Source organism: Halichoerus grypus, chromosome 2 (genome assembly GCF_964656455.1).
Source record: "Halichoerus grypus chromosome 2, mHalGry1.hap1.1, whole genome shotgun sequence".
Lineage (NCBI taxonomy): Eukaryota > Metazoa > Chordata > Mammalia > Carnivora > Phocidae > Halichoerus > Halichoerus grypus.
Genome location: NC_135713.1, coordinates 75,159,589 through 75,181,911, shown reverse-complemented (window position 1 = coordinate 75,181,911; position 22,323 = coordinate 75,159,589). Strand labels below are relative to the sequence as shown.

Sequence of the window (22,323 nt, the reverse complement as noted above, 5' to 3'; positions counted from 1 at the left end):
GTCCCTGATTTTTTTCCCCAAACATGGCCCTGATTTTGATAAAACAAACTTCCTTGGTTGAGGATTTTACCTTCTTTGGAGCTGAGTTATTCAGATGATTAAGTTTTGGACCTAGTCCTCAGCTTTTTCTTTGTTCCCTCCTCAATGGAACAATATATCTGTGTGAACTCCCAGGGAGTCCCTTTCTCTATCTTTTCAATTGCTGTTAATTAGCAATAGCTATTTATTATATTTTTCTAGAGCATCAGTTATGGTGCTTACCAATAGTCACTCAATCCTATTGTCCTTAATATTGCTATTTCTGCTCTACCTGTTATATGACACCAGTACACTATCTGAATTCCCTGAATGATCCAGGATAGGGCTTAAGTCAGTCTAGGATACACACATAAGTTATACAAATTGGTGGTGCAAAATTCCATATCAATTACTTCTATTGAACCATTGTTTATCCTTCAGCTCAAATCTGTGGCCTCTAAGGAGGTTCCCTAGGACCAAGTGACAGAGGGAAAATTCATGTCTAAGTCTCAGATAAGTCAGCTTCAGTAGATTCTGAAAATGTACATCTGACTATACTTCTGCTCAATCCAAGTCCTACAGGACAGTGGTAAGCGGAAACCCTCCCAGTGAGTAGAGTTGGGAGTAGTATGCTTGGTCATTTATTCTGAATCAAAGTGACATATGATTTGAGTAGTTGAATAGGGACCTAGAGAGGCAAAGATTGGAACATAGGAAAAAAAGGAAGTCTGGAGTATTACATTCAGATGGATTTGGGATAAAATTTGTAGATTATTGTTTGTCTCATATTAATGGCTGACAGAGACAAAAAGCCTTTATTACTAGGTGGACAAGATGGGCCATCCTGCTGATGAGCATCAGTTCATTTCTCAGCCAGTGTAGTGTTTGTCCAATTGGCCCATGAACAAGTTGTCCATGGTTGCTGAGATGGAACTATGCATGGGCCCAACAGTGTGGATTCCTTCTCACTAAGATAGATTAGTTATTGCCCCTGCTAAATGTATAACCTATCAATGGCAGCAATCAGTGTGGGCCCTCAACATGGTTCTAACTCAAGCTGAACGATTTGGAGGTATGTTGAAATGATGAAAGGTGAAATTTTTGGACCCTTTCAAATTAGACCTTTTCAACCCTGGAGGAGACAGCAATTTATAATTACCAGAATCAACATAATTCTCGATATGGATTTGCTTTCCTACATTCAGTACTTTGCCAACCTTATATCATCTTGGGTCTTAAAAAATCCCTAATTCATTAGAATGGGATCATCAGTTTCCTTAGGCTAACAAGACAATTTTATGGCAAAGTAGGTGAGGCAGTGCATGAATTACCATTACCATGGAATCTACTTGTTTCATTCTACACCCTATCGCCACAAAGTGTTAACCTAATGTGATAATAGAATAACCCTCAACTGCTCAGTAAAATGACAGCTCAGAGCCAGGACACCACTCAGTTTTGGTATGCTATCTTTTAAGGTGTGTAATATCCATTAAACTAATGGCCAATATATGGTGCCGTGTCCCTAATATCTAGAATGCCAGTCCTGTAATCAAGTTATAAAAGTACCATTGGCTCTTTTTTTCATTACTTCTGTCAATTCATTTTAGAAATTTTTGTTTCTGGTATTCACAATTCAAATTCCATTAGATTATAAGTCTTGATTTCTAATGTGGGAATGTTTTGTTTTGTTTTGTTTTGTTTTGTTTTGTTTTGTTTTCCAGTGGACACAATAAAGATCCCACTAAACTTGAAGATAGCAATGAGCCAATAGGCAAAGAAAGGAGTTATCATACTGGCAGGAGTAATTGACACTGATCATGACAGATAGAGTTGGTGTTATATGATGGGGAAAGAGGGAACTGTATCTGGGACCCAGAAGATTCACTGGAAATCTCTTGTTGCTTCAGTGCGCAGACATAAATCTGAATGGAAAATTACAGCAATCCAGGTCCACCACGGAGAAGTCAACTAAGTGCTCAGATTCCTTGAAGATTTGGGTCACCTCTTAGACAAGAAACCCACACTAGCTGAAGTGAGGGAACTCTGAGAGAGGAGATGATGAATATCATTTATGACTAGGAATGATTTACAGGTGCTAGGACTATCGTTGCCAAACTAATCCTCTTCTGTAAAGCTTACAGCTATCTGACAATTTGGAGAGTTGGTTATGGATTGGAATTAATGGAGGGCACCAGCCTACGCAAGTGGTATGCTAGAAGGACTATATTAAATACCTTGTGCACTACTTCATTTCTTCACTGCCTCATGACTCATTCTAGTCATTGATTTAGCAAACAATATTGTGCGGACTGTGCCTAATATCAAGCATGCATTGCTTTTTGCATACTACTTGAGTATTTTTCTGGCACATGCTTTGGGTCATCTCTGGCAGCTAACTGAAAATTCACATGTGCAACCCACAAGTTCAAGGAGTTTATCACTCATGGAAAAACTCTCAGTGGAGGGTCAGTTCTGATGAGTAATTGCTTCTTCTTTACATTGCTTGGATCTGGAGACCTTATGGTAAATTTCCTCAGATACTCCAGGTGGGACTGAGCACTCAGTCTCCACAGAAACAGTCAATTTAAAAACATATCTTTAAATACAAAATAGAATTGACTAGGGGGCTAATGAACAACAAACAGTTATTTCTCACAGTTCTGGAAGGTGAGATGTCCAAGAATAAAGCACCAGCTGATTTGGTGTCTGCTGAGGACCTGCTTCCTGGTTCAAAGACAGCCGTCTTCTTGCCATGTCTTCATATGGTGTCGAAGGTCAGGGAGCATTCTGGGGCTCTTCCATAAGGACACTCATCCAACCATGATGGCTCCACCCTCATGACCTAATCACTTTCCAAAGTCCCCACCTCCAAATACCATCACACTGAGGATTAAGTTTCAACGTATGAATTTTGGAGGGACACAGACAGTTTATGGCACCCTGGTTCCTCACTTCTACTCCCTGGGAGCATTTGCCCAATACACTGTTTGCATTAAAACCCCTTTGAGCTGTGTTTTAAAAGGAACCTATACTATAAATATGACATGAATATGCATGTTTTTTTCTATGAATATATTCCTTAAATTTATTATTCCTGTGTATCTGTACATCTGCCAGTTTACAAAGCATCAGAGTAGGTAAGATCTGTAGAGGTGTAGAGATAGAAGAAGACTGAAGAGAGCCCTGCCACCGCCACCACCACCACCGCCAGCGCTGTGGGCGCTGCAACCACGGCACCTTACAGTGTTGTCTCCTTGCCTGTTGGAGAGCGACATGAGGCCATGAGCATGCTGCTGGCTGACCAGGGTCAGAGCTGGAAGGAAGAGGTGGTGACCAAGGAGACCTGGCTGTAGAGCTCACTCAAGTCCTCCTGTTTACCCGGGAAGCTTCCCAAGTTCCAGGATGGAGACCTGACCCTGTACCAGTCCATTGCCATCCTGCAATACTTGGGCCAGCCCCTTGTGCTCTATGGGAAGGACCAGTGGGAGGGCGCCCTGGTGGACATGCTGAATGACCCCGTGGAGGATCTCCACTGCAAATACCTCATCCTTACCTATCCAACCACAAAGCAGGCAAGGAGGGGTATATGAAGGCACGACCAGGGCACTTGAAGCCTTTTGAGATCCTGCTGTCCCAGAACCAGGGAGGGGCAGGTCTTTATCGTAGGCAACTAGATCTCCTTCTCGGACTACACCTTGTTGAACTTGCCGCTGATTCACCAGGTCCTGGCCCCCGGCTGCTTGGACTCCTTCCCCCTGCTCTCTGCCTATGTGGCATGCCTTGGCCCCGGGCCCAAGCTCAAGTCCTTCCTGGTCTTCCCCTAGCGTATGAAGCTTCCCATCAACTGCAACAGGAAGCAGTGAGAGTATTGTCATTCTGTGCAGGAGGTGGGGCCTGCATGCCTTCCTTTCTCCAGGACCAATAAAATTTCCAAGCACAGAAATAAAGAAGAAGGAGAAGAAGAAGACTGAAGAAAAATCCTCAGAAACACGTTTTAGATAAGGACATGAATCAGAAGCCAACAGAGGAAAGTGAGGGTGTGGTCATTGAATAAGAAGTAATATTAGAAAGCTCACATTCTATATCTTGGTAAGTTTGGGCAGGTAGATTTTCAAATTCTGGAACCATCCCGAAATCAAACTTTAAAGTCATGATAATTTGGAAGCATGTATCAAAGTGAGAGAAATAAGTTATTGTTAAAAGTCATTACTTGGAGGCAAGTACAAGACTTTTTTTTTTTTTTTTTTTTTTTTTTTTGGTGTATTCCATCAAGCAGGAAACAAAGTAAATATTAACACAGAAATATTTGGAAGTGGAGGGTCTTATACAATGGGTAATTTCAATAGGTCTGCAGTTACTTGGCCTTGGTAGGTGTTTGGTTTAGGGTGGACTTCAGTTATGTTTAAACTTGTAATTCAACAATGGTACTGTACTAGTCAGGAGTGGGGGTGGAAATTATCTAATTCCCATAAGCAGCAATTCCTGCTGCTCAATTCAGTATTTCAGTTTTTTAGGATAATGGTTTTTCAAACCCTACTGTTCAGATTACTAATATATATATATATATATATATATATATATATATAATGAGAATGGCAGCTGGTTTCTGTTCTTTAGTTTTTTGTTAGTGGACTATTGCTTGTCTTGATTTTACCGCCGGACTATAAACCATGCTCAAAGTAGCCTGTGTCTTTGCCTCGCCCCGTTATGCTCCCTGAACTCTCAGGGCACTCTAGAAATAGAATACTTGTTACCAACGGATATGATTACTTATTTTCTTGTATGTCTCTTCCAAGTAAACCTCATGTTTAGTAAAATACCTTGTAAGTAGTAGTACTTTATAAAAGTACTTTATAAAGTATTTTTGATTTTACATACCATCAGGATTTGGGAATACATACATATTAAATGAGTTTATAAACTCACATAAGAAAAACATACCATCAGTGTCTACAAAACTAAATAAAATTACCCCATAAATGAATACCTAGTATATTGATAAAAAGGACTAAGAACTATGAATATAGACAATTATTATAACAACCCACAAGATTACAACAATGACCATACAAAAACTGAGAATCCTTATTTTTCTTTTACTAAGTCTATGTTTTACCTTTGAAAAGCTCAGGAAATAAGCACATCAAGTAAAATAAAGCCTATATTTTTTAAAAACTTGACTTATTAGCAGAGGCTTCAGAAACATTTCTCTATATATGTACGTGGTAAATACCAAACAGTTGAGCTTGCATCTACCGTTATTGTTCTATATCTGAAAAACAAATGATCTGTTTGAACACACTGACCTTACGCCTAGTCATGGAGATCAACTCACATAGAATCCACAGCAGAACAACTCCAGTGTAGCGATCTTTCCTGGAAAACATCTGCTACCAGCTGAGTGTGTTTACATTTTGGCAGCCCTGGCAGATGTGCTCATAGATAGCCCATCTGTGTGGTGTTGGGAGGCTAGAGGTAAGGGAGCTGGTCTGGACAGACAGCGGGGAGAGAGCTTATTGTAATACACTGAGTTGTTCTAGAAAATGCAAATTAGCACCTCATAGCATTTTTTTTTCTTCCTGTGCTACTAATGCCTTATAGTGAACTAATTTGTTTGCATTGCCCAGAATAAGCAATAAAGTTATGTTTGGGACTGCTCTTCAACATGTAGCCATGGTCTGATTAGTACTTTAGGAAAAAAAGAATAATTAATATAAAAATTAATATTGAAAGTTTAAAGAATAAATAAATATATCAGTTTAAAATATTTTTCATATTTGAAAATATTATTAAGATAATATTTTGGTCTATGGGGAAAAAACACCGAATAAATGAAGTATCACCCTTTCTACCTGAAGCTCTTACATGTCCTCTTCTCTGCATTGCTTGTTATAGTCTGAAGTATTATTCAAAGTGTGTTGTGTGTAACATAATTTCACACTTACTAGAAGTTACATACAAAATTACTTATGTCTTTTTAAATAGCAATTTCTTTCTTTATTGTAAGATTTCTCAGATCTTTTAATATGTTGATGTATTTTCAGAATCTCCAAGGGAGAGAGATACAGAATTCTCATTCAATGAGCATATTTTTGTGGAACATATACTGGACTAATATTCTCTTGTGTTTACTTGAGAAAGTCTACTTTGGTGATTGAGTCAGAAATCAGCAATCTGGAAGGAAAAAAGTTTAAAAAGAGAGATTTATATTGGCATTCAATTATTTCACATAATTTGTTTATTGAGATTCCAGAAATTAAGCAACTAAGTGACTGAGATATATCTCTTAAGAATGGATCAAACAATAATTTTATTCTTATATCCAAGATTTTTTTTCTTTCATGGGCTCATGCACGATGAAACTAGTTTGTAAGGGAGATCATTAAGATGCCCCGTGAATTTGGAGATTAGGTTATTCCCATTCTCATAAAGAAAGGAAACTAGTAAAAGATGTTTTAAAAACATATAAAATGCATGAACTTTGCCATCTGCACAACTTCAACCTTAAGATATTTGAGTAGTTGCTAAAACAGATGAACAAAACACCCAAATTCAATCACATGTTTATATAGGAATCTCATAATTAAGAGTTTTAAATAACTGTAATGTAACAGATTTTGTGATACATAAAGTCAGATTCTAACATAAGAGTAATGAAACTTGCATAAAAAAAAATGTAGGAAGAGTTTGGAGCAAGAATCCGTAGTGTTTATGCAGCACAGCTAGGAGAGAGCCACCGACCTGGGAGGCACAGATCTTCTTGTCATTAGAAATGATTGCTCTATTTGGAGACAGGGATAGCTTATTGGATGGTCCCGAAGTCTAAGTTATATACCCCTCCTGTATACTTACCTATACTTTTGATCTGTGCTCATTAAATAATTTTTTTTGTTTCAGTTTTTTATTTAAATTCTAGTTAACATATAGTGTAATACTGGTTTTAGGACTAGAATTCAGTGATTCATCACTTGCATATGACATCCAGTGCTCAACACAAGTGCCCTCCTCAATGCCCATCACCCACCTAGCCCATCCCCCACCCACCTCCCTCCAGTAACCCTCAGTTTGATCTCTATGGTTCAGTTTCTTTTTTTTTTTTTTACTTTTATTATGTATGTCAATCACCATACATTACATCATTGGTTTTTGATGTAGTGTTCCATGATTCATTGTTTGCGTATAACACCCAGTGCTCCATTCAATACGTTCCCTCTTTAATACCCAATACCAGGCTCACCCATCCCCCCACCCCCCTCCCTCTGGAACCCTCCGTTTGTTTCTCAGAGTCCATAGTCTCTCATGGTTCGTCTCTCCCTCCAATTGAGATAGGAGCCCATCAAAATCCTTGAGGAGAACACAGGCAGCAACCTCTTTGACCTCAGCTGCGGCAACTTCTTCCTAGACATATCACCAAAGGCAAGGGGAGCAAGAGCAAAAATGAACTATTGGGACTTCATCAAGATAAAAAGCTTTTGCACAGCAAAAGAAACAGTCAACAAAACCAAAAGACAACCGACAGAAGGGGAGAAGATATTTGCAAATGACATATCAGATAAAGGGCTAGTATCCAAAATCTATAAAGAACTTATCAAACTTAACACCCAAAGAACAAAGAATCCAATCAAGAAATGGGCAGAAGATATGAACAGACATTTTTCCAAAGAAGACGTCCAAATGGCCAACAGGCACATGAAAAAGTGCTCAACATCGCTCGGCATCAGGGAAATCCAAATAAAAACCTCAGTGAGAAACCACCTCACACCAGTCAGAATGGCTAAAATTTACAAGTCAGGAAACGACAGATGTTGGCGGGAATGCGGAGAAAGGGGAACCCTCCTACACTGTTGGTGGGAATGCAAACTGGTGCAGCCACTCTGGAAAACAGTATGGAGGTTCCTCAAAAAGTTGAAAATAGAGCTACCCTACAACCCAGCAATTGCACTACTGGTTATTTACCCCAAAGATACAAATGTAAGGATCCAAAGGGCTACGTGCACCCTGATGTTTATAGCAGCAATGTCCACAATAGCCAAACTATGGAAAGAGCCATGATGTCCATCGACAGATGAATGGATAAAGAAGATGTGGTATATATATACAATGGAATATTATGCAGCTATCAAAAGGAATGAAATCTTGCCATTTGCAACGACGTGGATGGAACTGGAGGGTATTATGCTGAGCAAAATAAGTCAATCAGACAAACACATGTATCATATGATCTCACTGATATGAGGAATTCTTAATCACAGGAAACAAACTGAGGGTTGCTAGAGTGGTGGGGGGTGGGAGGGATGGGGTGGCTGGGTGATAGGAGGGTATCCATTGGGGAGGATATGTGCTATGGTGAGCGCTGTGAATTGTGTAAAACTATTGAATCACAGACCTGTACCTCTGAAACAAATAATACATTGTATGTTATGGTTCAGTTTCTTAAGATTTGTTTCCCTCTCTCTTTTTTTCCCTCTTCCCATAGGTTCATCTGTTTTGTTTCTTAAATTCCACATATGAGTGGAATCATGTGGTATTTGTCTTTCTCTGACTTGTTTCACTTAGCATTGTGCTCATTGAATAATAATTTGTTTGCAAACTTAGTTTTGCAGGGAACCTCTTGTCAGTTAAAAAGAGGCAGCATCAAAATGTGACGGTTGAGAAGGTAGACACAGAAGTCAGACTAGTTGGATTTAAATCCTGGTTCTTTCACTTCTGAGCTATGTCACCCTTAGCAAGTCACATAACCACTCCAGCTCATCTGTAAAACTGAGATACTGCCATATCCATTGCATAGGTTCATGCTGAGGTGTGATTTTATCCCAAGAATCAACAGGGATTACCCATTGTATATGGGTCCTTGAAAATAAAAGGTAATTATGTAAATCCAAATAACGTCTATAGTCATTAAACATTGTTAATGGTTCACTCTTGGTCTCTAGCAAATACTTTAAAATTGCAGAATGCTAGAAGTGACCTCATGAAAACAGACACAGTAGTTTCTGGAGAAAATAGTGCAGAGTCTGAAAACGTAGATTTGGCAGTTAGAGAAAGCCATGGAAGAAGATTTAAATATGCAGGTTTTCAGAATCATCTCCTGGAATGTGAACTGCAAACAGTAGTAAGTGGACCTAACAGCAGTTGAAATCACAAGGCAAGGGGAGCCACAAGAGCATGCAGCGTGCAAGGGGCCATGGACCTCTCCAGCCATGAAACTGGGTTGACCCGCGGACAGCAGTCAGTGGGAATATAAATTGGATACAAATGTAACCGGTGTAACACTCCATTCCCTCAACCACAAACAGAATGTACCACAGCAAAAATTGTTAAAGATTTCCTGATGTTCATGGGGCTGTGGATATTGTTCATGTTTCTGTGCATACGCTGTAAAAATAAATGGTTTGCCAAATTGCCATCGGCTGGGCAGAGGGGCAGGGAAGACAAAAGCACTAGCTAAAGCTTGTTAAAAACTGTCCTCTTATATTGACATACAAAGTGGAACCGAGGGCTTGGATGTAAGAGATAAGAGAGAACTTGAAAAAAAAAAAGGGAGATTTAATTTATTTTACAGTTTTACAAATGATAAAACAATAACACCCAATTGCTATACATAAACAATAGGAAACAGTGTTGAACAGAATGAACTTGACAGAATAAATCTCATCTTTCAATTCCACAAATGATATAAGAAATATTCAGTAGCAATTATCCTGTGCAGCAGTGCTATCTCTGTAAACTTTTTTCTTCCTGCTATATACATTTGAAACACTTGTGCTTTTGCCTACACAAAGAAACAGTATTTATTAAAAGGTGCTACTTAAATGGGAGACACAGGGCCAGGGAACCACTGAAAACTGCAATTCAAATACATTGCCAGCTTGAAAACTTTTTTTAATTTTAATTTTTTCTTCCTTTTTTTCTTTTTTTTTTCTTTTTTTAAGATTTGGCCATACTAGACCCTTATTGAAACTCTAAATATGAACAATAGAATTCAGTTATAAAGTAGATCCCTCTTAAAGCAGGTTAGTAACTGAAGTCTCAAAAGAACTTCTTTATTCTAAAGTGTCCTTCTCTCCAGAGTGCTTAACAATACAGCCTCTGAAGATGTTAGCATGACACAAATCTAGTGTGTGTATATTACAGACTGTGTGGATAACACAGACACACATATATAACATTGTATATATGCATCACACATGTCTATTTGTACTATATAGGTATATCTATAGCACATGTATAATAAAATATCTATTTCTAGGTGGGCTTTATTTAGATTTTTTTCATCAGATATGAACAATATCTTTCACTCAATTTTTTCATCAGATATGAACAATATCTTTCACTCAATTTTTAAAACATTGGTATATTGATAAGGTCTAATGGGGAAATTTTCAAACTTGTAGAGGTAACAACTAACTATACATAACTCTTCCTATACCTCTTCCACAATTATAGATACTCCCAACAATAAGCACATGAAAACAACTCTTATGAACCAAATACCACATTGTGTGCATTGTGACTAACTGGCTCAATTAGAAATAAATTACTTTGTTCACCCTTTTCCTGTGTAGAAGCTTAATAACTAGTTGGTATGTACACTACCCATAGCATTACTTAAATAAATTGCTTATGTAAGCATATATGCAGAAATTCCCATTAGCAATTGATATACATTTCATATGATATACAATACATAAAGACATTTGAATGCCCAGCACCTTCTTTCAGACAGAAAAACTTCCACAGTAATTTCATCAGTCCTGTGGGCTGAATCACTAGATTTGCCCAGAAAATCTGTTACTGATTCATTTTTTTTTATTCCAGCAATTTAATATTAAATATAGAACAGGCTGGGTAATAATGATGAAAATGTTTCCATGGCCTATTCATGTCAACAGCACAGTAACAACCACATTCTCTAAAAGACAGAATATTCCACAATCAGCTGCCTGAGCATTGCCAGGTACAGGGGTAAATCGTGAAAAAGAAACAAAAAATTAAAGCTGTGAACATATGACACGTCTCAAAAGAAAAAAATTCAGATGTTTCAAGTATGTATTTATAATTTGATTTTATCATGATCCCTTTTGGCCCCTTATTGGTTAAATGGAATTATTTTTCTTATTCTTGCTATTAGCCTTCAGTGATCTCCTTGCCTTATCCCTGTAAGAAGGCCACAGTAGCTTTATGAAGGTGGTGGGGTGGATGGAAAGGTATACAATAGGGAATAAAATGGTCTAGGACAGTTTGTTTTCTTTGAACACTAAATGCCTTTAATTGAATTCATTCTTGAGTACTGAAAGTTCCCTGAGATGAACAAAAGTAGTCTCAGTCGATACTGAAGCCCTTTTCATATGCTGAACATTTTCAGAACTGGGCCATTTATTTAGAGAACACAAAGTATAGGGTAACAAAGCAACATGAAGCTAAAAAGGCACTACTCAATGCATTTATGAGATAAACATTAATGCACTAAACAGTGAGTGACTGGGATGCTTTTGCTGTGGCCTTAAAATTGTTTAAACACATTTGATGATGCAGTAAAAATGGCAAGGTTCCTTGCTGCTGCTTTTTAAGACATAATTTGAATGAGTTCTGAGATGGATTTTACTTATCAGAATTTACTTGTAACTTCAAATTTTCTATTGAATTCAAATTAAAGGCTATTCAAACAACTTACCCACAAATAGTAAAAATTAAGGTTCTATAAATCACCTCCTTTGGATTTGTTAGGTAAATCAGACTTTTCAACTTTACATTCAAAATACGTGCCTAATTCTTTTAAGATTTCCAATAGATAAGAGGTTAATGATAAAAGTGCATCATGTTCTGTCCATTTTTAGCTCTGCATCTCCTTTATGCATTCTATTTTGTTTTCTTAGAGACACATGAATTCTAAAATATAGTATTCTGAAACCCAAGGTTCTCTTATATTTTTAAACATAATACCACATATTATTAATATATTAAGAACTGTCCTACTGTGAACATCCTTTTCTATGATAACTTATATATGTGTGTGTGTGTGTGTGTGTATATATATATATATATAATCTCCCCACTATTTATTCTTTTTTTTTTCAGACTGTCTTCCCTAAGAAACAAAACATACATATTCCCCACACTATTTCTTCTTTCCTCAGACTGTCTTCCCTAAGAAACAAGAAGTCAGCCAAGTGCTTCAGGCCAAGAGTAGAAGTGGGAACAGAGTACTTCTGCTTTCTAAACAATTTACCATTAGGATTACCTACCAGTGTAGTATAAGTTAACAGAAAACTGGCCTATTGGTCAATTCTATCCCATGTTACAACTTTTTGAATCACTTTCTTGATAATTTCATGTGCTTCTTTGAAAACACATTAAGGTGATAATGTGAATAAATTTAACCACAGAAAAAATATTGGTCAATTTAATTCACTTGACGTGCAAATACTGACCCACAGTTTCATTATTAAATCTCTTAAAATTAATCATCTATTATGGAGAAAACAATCTATTAATCATGTTATTTCTGCACTAAGAAAATTTAACAGTGACATAAAGAGAATGCCAATCTTTCCATTTGAAGTATAAGGGGAATATCAAAGAACTGGAAGTCTCATTTCAGCCCCATCAGTCTAACATTTATTCTAAAGGGCAAAATGCTTCCACAAAATTATTATGAAATGTAAAAGCTATGGAAGTCTTCCTTCAAATAAAAATAAAGTTTGAGTTTGCAAACTTTAATACCTCTAAAGACAACTTCCATATTAGTAGCATAATAATATATTAATATATTATTTTCATGAAAGGAGAATGGTTTGTTGTGTAGAAACATCAGCACAATCTTTGGTACCAAACGTACTTGTTTTTTCTGCTAATTTTACCATCTCAGATGACATAGAACATCTTTCCTTTAGAATGGCTCAAGATTACTGAGTGGTACAGTTTAGCTGGTACCTTCTCCACCCCTGGAAAAAATCTGGAGGTTTAGAGTTGTGCAAAATAAAACTCTTTGACAAAGTCGTCCTGTGATTGCTCTTTAAAAATATAAGAACTTTAAAAATGATTCCTTGAAGGTTATTTATCTCATTCATTTTTATCTCAGAAAGGATTTCTAAGCACCCAATACCCAAACCAAAAGAGATTCCAGAAGACAAAAACAAAAACAAAAACAAAAGTTCATGATCAGACTCAGAGTCCTGACTGAAGGCATTTACTTGAGTTGTTTCATCTTATGGATTTCACTGCTCAAACTCTTTCCATCTCGGTTTCTGCTGACAAGGATGGTTTAATCCCCAGGGCTGAGTTGTGTTCCTGGGTGACTCTTCTAATGTGCTTGGCATTGCCGTGGCAGCCCAACAGTGATGAACATATTTGCCTCATTAACTAATGACAGGTGCATTGTTGGATCTTGTAAACACTACTGATTATACATTCAAACTGTGTTCTTAGTGGAAGTGGCACTTACTAGGACCCTTGAAGTCAAAATATGTGTTTTTTAGAGCACTTTGCAGGTATTTCATCAGCTGGTAATGGATTTCTCATAAGTGTCCTTTATCACCTTGCCGATACTTGGTGGATGCTGAAACTCAGTCTTGTTTTGGATCCCATTTTCAAATCTTAGGAAGCATCTTCAGAAAAGAAGTGCATCTTCAGTTTGTTTGTGTGTTTTCAAATGTGCTTTATTGCTTTACACACTTTCCTGTTGTTAGTTTCAGAGCTCCTCTATTATGTAGCACATTCAACGTTTTGAATTCTAATGGCATTCTGTGAGGACTAGCGTTGGAAAAATACCTATATTTTAAGTCATCGTAGTAATGATATTTGACAGCTTTTCCATTCAAATCCTTAGGGAATGGCCAGAATCCATACAGGTGAATCTCATCACAGAATCTTGTGGCAAGTGTATACATGAGGAGACCTGTGCTGGGTCTTTTGATGGGAACTTTGTTTGTCAGCCAGTAACTGGAAAAGAAAAAAGCACACAGAAGAGAAGAATTTAGAGAAACATACAACATACCCTACAGCAAAGTATATACTATGTGGAATCAAAGTAAATTAAATTTGAAAAGTATTGTTATGAATAACATTCAAAAGATTGTTGAAGAAATAACATATTTCTCAAGCACTTAGAAAAATTAACATATTTATCTTATTTTTCCTTATCCTTTATTTCCTTGCTTATTTGTGAGGTCATACAAATAGTCAGGGGACCTAGAAAGTGTGTAAATATTACTGTGGACTATCGTATTCAAAATGAATTAGCAGCAAACATTTATAATCATATACAGAATAGAATCTTCTCAGAAAGTGTTAAATATGACTGTAAACGACACAGTAATTGGGCAAAGATTAGGTAATTCTCCTAGAAAAAGAGATTTTAAAACTTTGCCCATAGGTTTTTCAAAATCTCTGATATTTCAATTAAAAATCCAAACAAATGCTTTGCTTGCCTTATACTAACTGACTTAATTTCAATTGTCCAAACCCCATTTTACGAAAGCTAATTAAAAATATTGCCTCAACCCACAGAAAAACAGCATAAAACAAATAACATATAAACATAAACAATTCACCATTCAGTTTAACATTTTGTTACATAGGTAAAATAAATTAATGCTGATCAGTATTTTATACTATTCATTTCGAAGGCAATAAAATACTCCAAAATGTTCAGATCCATCATTATTGCTAAACTTTGTTCACCTGAAAAGCATGCAAACTCACAAGTTAATCATCACCCCTGGCGAGGAAGGGGGTTTCCAATACTTCATGGCATACTCATTATCTTATACAGAAACAGCTAAAAGAGGAAGGGCATAGATTTTCTTTAACTTTCAAAGTTGTCCAATTACAAATAGAATAAAGTTAATATATATATTTTTAAAATTTTTGTTTTTACTCATCTCTTATTTGGGGAAATATATACTCTGCCTGCCATTCAAATGTAAAGTGGAAGATTCTATTAGATTCTGGTCATTGCTGTATTTACATATTTGCCTTAGATTTTATACAATATTCTTTCCTTTGTCTTTTTTTTTAAGATTTTATTTATTTATTTGACAGAGAGAGACAGCGAGAGAGGGAACACAAGCAGGGGGAGTGGGAGAGGGTGAAGTAGGCTTCCTGCTGAGCATGGAGCCTGATGCAGGGCTCCATCCCAGAACCCTGGGATCATGATGTGAGCCGAAGGCAGATGCTTAACAACTGAGCCACCCAGGCACCCCTCCTTTGTCTTCTTTTTTAAATAATTTATGAAGCTTTCCAGGGGACACCAAATACACCTAGACTATTGAATGTTGACCAAGAAATACTGGACTTTGAAACATTCCTACATTCAAATAGGGAAAATACACTTATCCACTATCATTCCTCTTTCTTTCCCCCCTTCTTTTCTCCCCCCTCCTTTGAACAGGGATTGACTTTTCACATTTTTTAATTCTCTAGTTGGTTGAAGGTCTCGTGCTGAATGTTTTGAGCAATATGAAATGCACTGTAGCCCTTTTGTTATCAAAAGTGTTTTAAGGAAGCCTATTTTCAATAAAGAAGATTCATAAGGAATTTTCAGAGATTATTATTTAAGAAATTTTATCAACATAAAGATAGCTAATGAACAAAAACCATAGCACGTGCATTCTTAGCATCATGAAGAAACCATAGATATTGGTTTTGTGCAAGGAGCTTACAATACAGTTTGAAGGTTTTGAAGAGACTGTGATACAGCCGAAAGCTCTCTCAGCTTTGAGAAAGCAGATGTTCAAACACAAAATGATTATTATTGGAAAATTTTGTGAATGTGATCTGTATGTGGTTACAAATGTCAGTCGATGAAGTTGGTTAGTTAAAAAAAAAAACGCATGTTATTTATAAATTTTTAAAGCGGCTGAGGCAAGTTCAAACTCAAAAAATGATTATTTCTATCGGGGAACGTCAATGATTGGGAATAGTCTGGCAATATGGAGGTCGTGCTGAATTACCTTATTCCTGAAGTGAGAAAAGAAAATAACTGTCAGGAAATAATATAATGCTATATTATTTGTAGGGGACTCCAAGGTCACATTTATATGTGAATTCAAGAACACATTATAAATAAACACTTTCCATTTTCTGGAGAGATTTCCTGGATAGCCACTCAACGATGATCAATCGTAGAAAAAATACCAAAGCAACTTTTATATGTAATACAAATAAGTAGTTATAATATTAGAAAAAAATGCCAAAGGCAAAATTATTGGCCTAAATATTTTAAAATAGTGTCAGAGATATGCAGGCACTCAACATTTTTTGATCCAGGGCACCACATGCGATACCACAAGCAGAAAATGAGTGACGGCATCTTCTTACCCTCAAGACTCTGACATCTAAAAGCAGAGCAGGTAAATGAGCATAATGGAGACATCAGCACATCCAGAAGAAAACAAGAGAAAAATGTAATTCTTGGGACAATTCTCAAGTATATGATGTGATTTCAGTGAGGATTTTATAGAGGAAATAAATTTGTGACTTTTGGAATAGGGAAGATATACCTGGGATATTAATTAATTGATATTAAGAAAAATTGTGTTTTGAAAACTAAACTCAGATCGCAAATCATCCTACTTGAAAATAATGGGTAGAGAGGCTTTAGAAACTTGTTACTTTAATCTATGCAGTTCAAACACTGGTGCTAATAAATGTTGCTTTAGAAATCCTAAAGCTTTCTGATGTTTGGCTTGTAACAATTTGAATAATTTCAAAGAAAAAATGAACTACCCATTTTCAGGACATTTTTGGAGAAAAAGCACAAAATAAATGCCGTTTTATCAAACAGATCTTAATAAATGGTATCAACATGTAACTGATAAATTGAAACGAAACCTTAAAGCAGGTTGGGAACTGAGGCCACAGCTAGTAACATTCTGTGAAATTAAAAAGACACAGGAACTGATCCGAATATAGTCAGTAAGAATTTCCTATGTGCTTATTATAAATCTAATGTCGGGCTTGAAATTGTATAGGCCAACATAAATTACCAATATTCAGTATTTGCCCGGGAACACGTTCCATATGTGAAAAGGACAAAAATGGATATTCTTTTTAAATTCTATTAGCACAGTCAGTTAGATAGTATCTGCCAACTTTATAAGCCAAAATCCAGAGAACAATTTTAAAATCCATATCTGGAAGTATCTACTTATGTACAAGCTGACATTTAAAAACCACAAATTTCTTGTGAAGAGTTAATCAAAAATAGAATGTTAACTTAAGTTTTTAACCCTAATTAGGAAAACATAGAATTGAAAATAATACATATATAAAATAATGAACTACTTATATTCTAATTCAGTATAAGCTGTTCTAATTTTTATCTCAAATTCATTTCTGTTGTAGTTTAAAATTGGCAATGTTTTCAATTCAGCAAATAATCTAGTTTCCATATATGTATTTCTTTTTATAGAAATTGATTTTTTTAATCATAAAATCAATGCGGGCTCCCTGTAGAAAATTTGAAGAAAAAAGAAATGAATGAGGAAGAAAAATATTACTTATAATCCAACTACATAGAGATAATTACTGTTATAATGTGCAGCATCCTCTTGTTTCCCTAGCTGTTTTGGATCTTAATATATATTATATTATATATTATATGGATACATATTATATATATTAATATATAATATATAATAAAATATACATATTATGTAATGATTATATATATTATAATCATTCATACAGAGAGTGTTTTTCACCAGCTAGGCTAAGTTTTATTTCAGATACTATTAATTCCCTCCCTCCCTTTCTTTCTGCTTCAGTGTTGTAATACTCTGTCTTGTTGTGTGAAACAAACTCACCCTGGATTTTAAGTGTAAATTGAACATTTCTAACTTTTTATAGATGCAATAGCCTCCATAGGTCTCAATCCTTCCCAGCATGGAAGCTCTGTTCATGCCAAGCAAGTGTCTTACCTCCCTTTCCTCCAACATATCCATCCCATTTCTTATTTCAAACCAACTCAACACTTGCAATGTCTACCCACCAAATCAATGTCACTCCTTGGGAAAGCTACTTCACTTCCTTGGACCTCAGTTAGTAATATTTAACCTGTAAGGTTGTTATGATAATGCAAAAGAGATAGTAAGTATGAAGGTCATTGCACAAGCTTGACACGTGGTAAGTAATATTAATTGAATTTTAACCTATCCCACAACAACCCATTCCTCAGTCCCACTCACACATCCTACTTCTCTCCTGGTGCCTTGCATAACTGCATATTGCCTGGAGAATTGTGGTCATGTCATTTAACCTCAAAGGGCATGTTTCTTTAGTTGAGAAACAAAAACATTTAATTGTATGGCTTTCAGGTTTCCTCTATCTATAAGATTCTATGGCTGTTTCAAATCTTCTCTCTCCATGAAACTGCACACTGCTTGAAATTGTGTGAAACACTCTTGGTTCTTCTCTGCTACCCCCTCCTCATTCTGTTCTCTTCAACTTTTTTTCAGGTTTTAATACACTGAAAAGCAAAGAAAGTACTCAATATAGTAGTTTTGGTATTAAAGCCCACAATAGCTTAGATTTTATCTCATAATCAAATTAGGTAATAATCACCTGGTAAGCCAAAATATATTATTTCAAGCAACCAACATTTTCAAAATAAAAGAAAAAACTTATCTTCAACAGCATTCAGCATTTGATATACTTATGACAGTTCACACTCAACAATTTGGCAAAAAAGGAACATTAATTTGCATTTATATTTAACCAAAGAAGTATACAAATTTAGAAGTAGTATTTTTTCCTCTTAAGATACTATTCTTCTAAAAATCGAACATGAAAATTTCTAGAAGAATATAAAATATGATATAAAATATTCTAGAATATGGAATTCCACTGTGCCAGTTTTAATATATTATTTGCAAAGTTTCCATTTATGAACCCAGCAACTCTTTTCTCAGGAATGTGATATGAAGTACATAGCATAAGGTGCCTGTGCATACAATTTTCCTCTCTTATTTATCTTCCCACAACTGAGCTTTGTCCTTGTCCTGCAGGAAGATTCTGTTAAGGGTAAGTAATATGGCTTCTGGGTCTGAAATGTCTACAGAAATTTGAGATATTATAAAAGAATTAGCTTTCCATAATTCATCTTTGCAGAAGATGGGTTCATCTCCCCAATTCCATACTCCATGCCGCAAAACTAATTTTTAATGATACCTGAATATTATACACAAGTGTTTGGATATTCTGTCCTCCATATTTGTTAATATGTTGATTCATTCTTAGAGAAAGGACATGTGAATAAGCTGTATAATATAAAACTTAAAGCAGTCATCCCTGGGCATATTGAAATGGAATATCTCTGCTGTTTTGTTTTCAACTGTTCACACAATCCTTCCATTGTATTCCCAGTCCATGGTATGCTCCATCATATGAATCTACTTTTGAAAGTGCATAAAACTTAATTTTGTTTCAAAACTGTTTTGGTAACTAATGAAGTATTATATGTTGGCTAATTGAATTTAAATTTAAAAAATTAAGATGAATGAAAATATCCAAAGACAACAATAAAGTGTGGCTATATGGAAAAAAATTTTTTTAAATACATAAATTTGTTTTGGTAAAGTTTATAATAACTCTTATCAAGATTATGAAATAGCTTGTCTTTTTATAACGGTAGGTTGGTGATAATTTCTTTAAGAACAGAAAAAGAACTTCCAGTACTGTACTCACAGAGAATAATTCAGTCCACCATGAATTAATCCTTATAGTATCCCATTAAAGCAAAAAGCGATGCATCTTAGATCTCCCTCTCATGTGAAGAAACAAAGGGATAGAGAGGCATATTTCATGTTCTTTGGCAAGCTAGGAGTAAACCCAGGAGTAAAAACATAAGCAATGTCATACAAGGTAGCAATGATAATACTAATTTATTGAGTGTTTATAAAGGACCAGAGACCCTGTTAAGAGCTCTACCTATGTTGTTTTTCTCATTTAATCCTCATCACAAACCCTAGAAAGGATGCTAGTTCACAGATGGGGATACCGAGGCTTGGGCAGGTTAAATAAGCAGTTTAAGGTCATGGAGACTGTAGGTGACAGGGCCAGGTTTCAAGCCCACACCTAGATGGCTATGATGATTTCAATTTTAACTAAAAAGGAATGGGATTATTTAACTTCTCAAGAGAATTCAGCTTGGAATAGTAATTTCCTGGGTACATTTTCAACATAGGGTTCATATGGGAAAAAAAATAGTTCTGGATGGTCTTCTGGCGATTAACAGTCTGGTGTCAGTGGTGATGTGTTTTACACATGGAGCTTTTTGGGCTTTTTTATTTCTTTCAAAGGTTAATAAGAGCTGACCCACTTTTCCCATGAACACTCTCAAAAGTATTCCAAATCAGATGATTTTGTAGTTTCAGTATATAACTTAACCACATTGCAAATGTCAAAGGCAGTGACATTGTATCAAAGGGTAGGGATTCCCATGCAGAGATGAATAAGTTTCTTAAGGTATCTGTAAGTGTTATTAAAATGAAAACAGGGATTGTAACCTCAAGGGGTCAATTTGTCAATATGTTTTCTAGGTGTCCTTTGCGTGCAGAGCTCTATATGATTATATTGACCTTCAAAAGCCTGATTCATCAGAGGCATAGAGTTCTCATGGCATGGAGAAGGGAGTAGGAATACTAAGTTAGGGCCCCAAATCTCTATATTCTATCTGTGTTATGTCCACTACAGGAATCAGGCTCTGACCTTAACTCTGAATCTCAGCCTTCTTTTTATCTAGCCAGATACATAGCCTGGTTGAGCATAGATAGTATTACAAAACTCAAGATCTATGTTGGTTTTGCCAAGTGTCTTGTATTTTATTAGTGGAACATATAACTCTTGTTATTGTGGTATTAGTAATTCTATTTCGTATTCACGGTTTTAAAGTCTTTTCACATGCTCCTCATAAAATTCTGTTATAGATGCTGTGGTGTATATTATCATTTCTACTTCACAGTAGATCCAGTGAAAAGTTCAAGATTTGTCTGAGTTTTCTCAGCCAATGTGCTGTACGCTGTTTGGTAACTGTTTAACAGCAAACACTAACTAGGGGAGAAGGAATTGCTGATTTGTAGCCTTTGCAAATTTCTGTGCTGTAAATACTCCCATCAGGGCTGAGTTCAAGCTACGGACCTGACGTCAGTGAACAGTGAAGAGGGAAGAGATGGTACAATCCACTCTTGGCAACTTAGCTCCAGTACACGACCAGCTGTAGGACGCACAGAAAATATTCTCCATGACCTGTAGCCCCATAATGTTTGCACAAGAAAATTCAACATTAAAGAAACTTGCCTTAGAAAAATTTCCAAGTAATTGTTTATATACACCTCATTTGTAAAAAGAGAAGATGGGGGTATAATTTGCTTCTTATGATATAATAGAGAAGTTTAACATTATTATACAATGAAAACAGAAAGAGATGAATGAGTCTTCTATTTTTATCTCTCAAATAAGATATTTAAGCCCAGTGTTGGATACACAGCAGATACTTAATGAGTGCATATTTAATTTATTCTTGCTGGAGTTTTAGAGATTTTTAGTGTTAATAAAAGGGAACATATTCATGGTTTGGCATTCTCTGAGTGACAGTACTTAATAGGATAAGCACTGGAAAAGCTGGAGTTTTGACTTTGATTTACCTTAAACTAAATATATGATCTTGGGCAAACCACTTAAACTTATTCAGCTTTAGTTTACTCAACAATAAAATGAGATTTTTAATATGGTTCCTACTACATCTAAAACTCTGATTTTTAAAAGGTCACAAGTAATCTGAATTCAGATTGAGGAACATGAGAGTTCCTCCATTTGCAGCTGGAGTCTTATGTTTTGCTTGTAGTAATTAACTCCTCCTACTTTCATAACGTGTGATCTGACATCCCATGCAGCCTATCCCTTCAATAATGGCATAGAGCTGTTGGATAAAAGCATCTCTGCTAAAAAGTTAACATCATACCCAGTTTCCTATAATACTTGTATCTAGTGGTCAGAAAATTTTCTCTACTTACAAATTCGTAATAAATTGATTTTTGATTATTTAAGAATTATAAAATTGTCCATCATAATTTCAAAGATAAAACTAGTGGAAGAGAATAAAGTGAAAGAAAATGGAATCTTACTGAGATGTGAGAAAAATTAAAAACAGAGGGGATCCTTTAGACTTTATTTACCATGAAAGAAATCCGAATGGAATTTAAGTGGATCACTCCAAAAGTATATTACATGTTGGTTAGATTTTGGTGAAAGAGAATTAAAAAAATAATTATAGATGAATTCTATATTGTATCTATTAAAGAT

The 22,323-nt window shown here is 35.8% G+C and overlaps 1 protein-coding gene and 1 pseudogene across 2 annotated transcripts in view; one reads left to right on the top strand and one right to left on the bottom strand.

Annotated features, from left to right (window-relative positions):
- Nucleotides 1–3,263: 3,263 nt before the first annotated feature.
- On the top strand, nucleotides 3,264–3,884 carry LOC118541931 (glutathione S-transferase P pseudogene; annotated as a pseudogene).
- A 5,662-nt stretch (nucleotides 3,885–9,546) lies between these two features.
- Nucleotides 9,547–22,323, bottom strand: part of ST8SIA4 (ST8 alpha-N-acetyl-neuraminide alpha-2,8-sialyltransferase 4) — a 97,733-nt gene continuing 84,956 nt past the window's right edge. Inside the window, exons 5-6 of one of the 2 annotated variants that reach the window (XR_013445662.1) lie at nucleotides 10,344–13,962; nucleotides 9,547–10,312 (exon numbers count right to left, since the gene is read on the bottom strand). Coding sequence is in view for 1 of the 2 variants with exons in the window: in XM_036101813.2 (XP_035957706.1) it covers nucleotides 13,680–13,962 (283 nt within the window). In the remaining variant the exon portion in view is untranslated. Of the gene's footprint in view, nucleotides 13,963–22,323 lie in introns of both variants that reach the window. The other variant, XM_036101813.2, reaches the window with a different exon arrangement.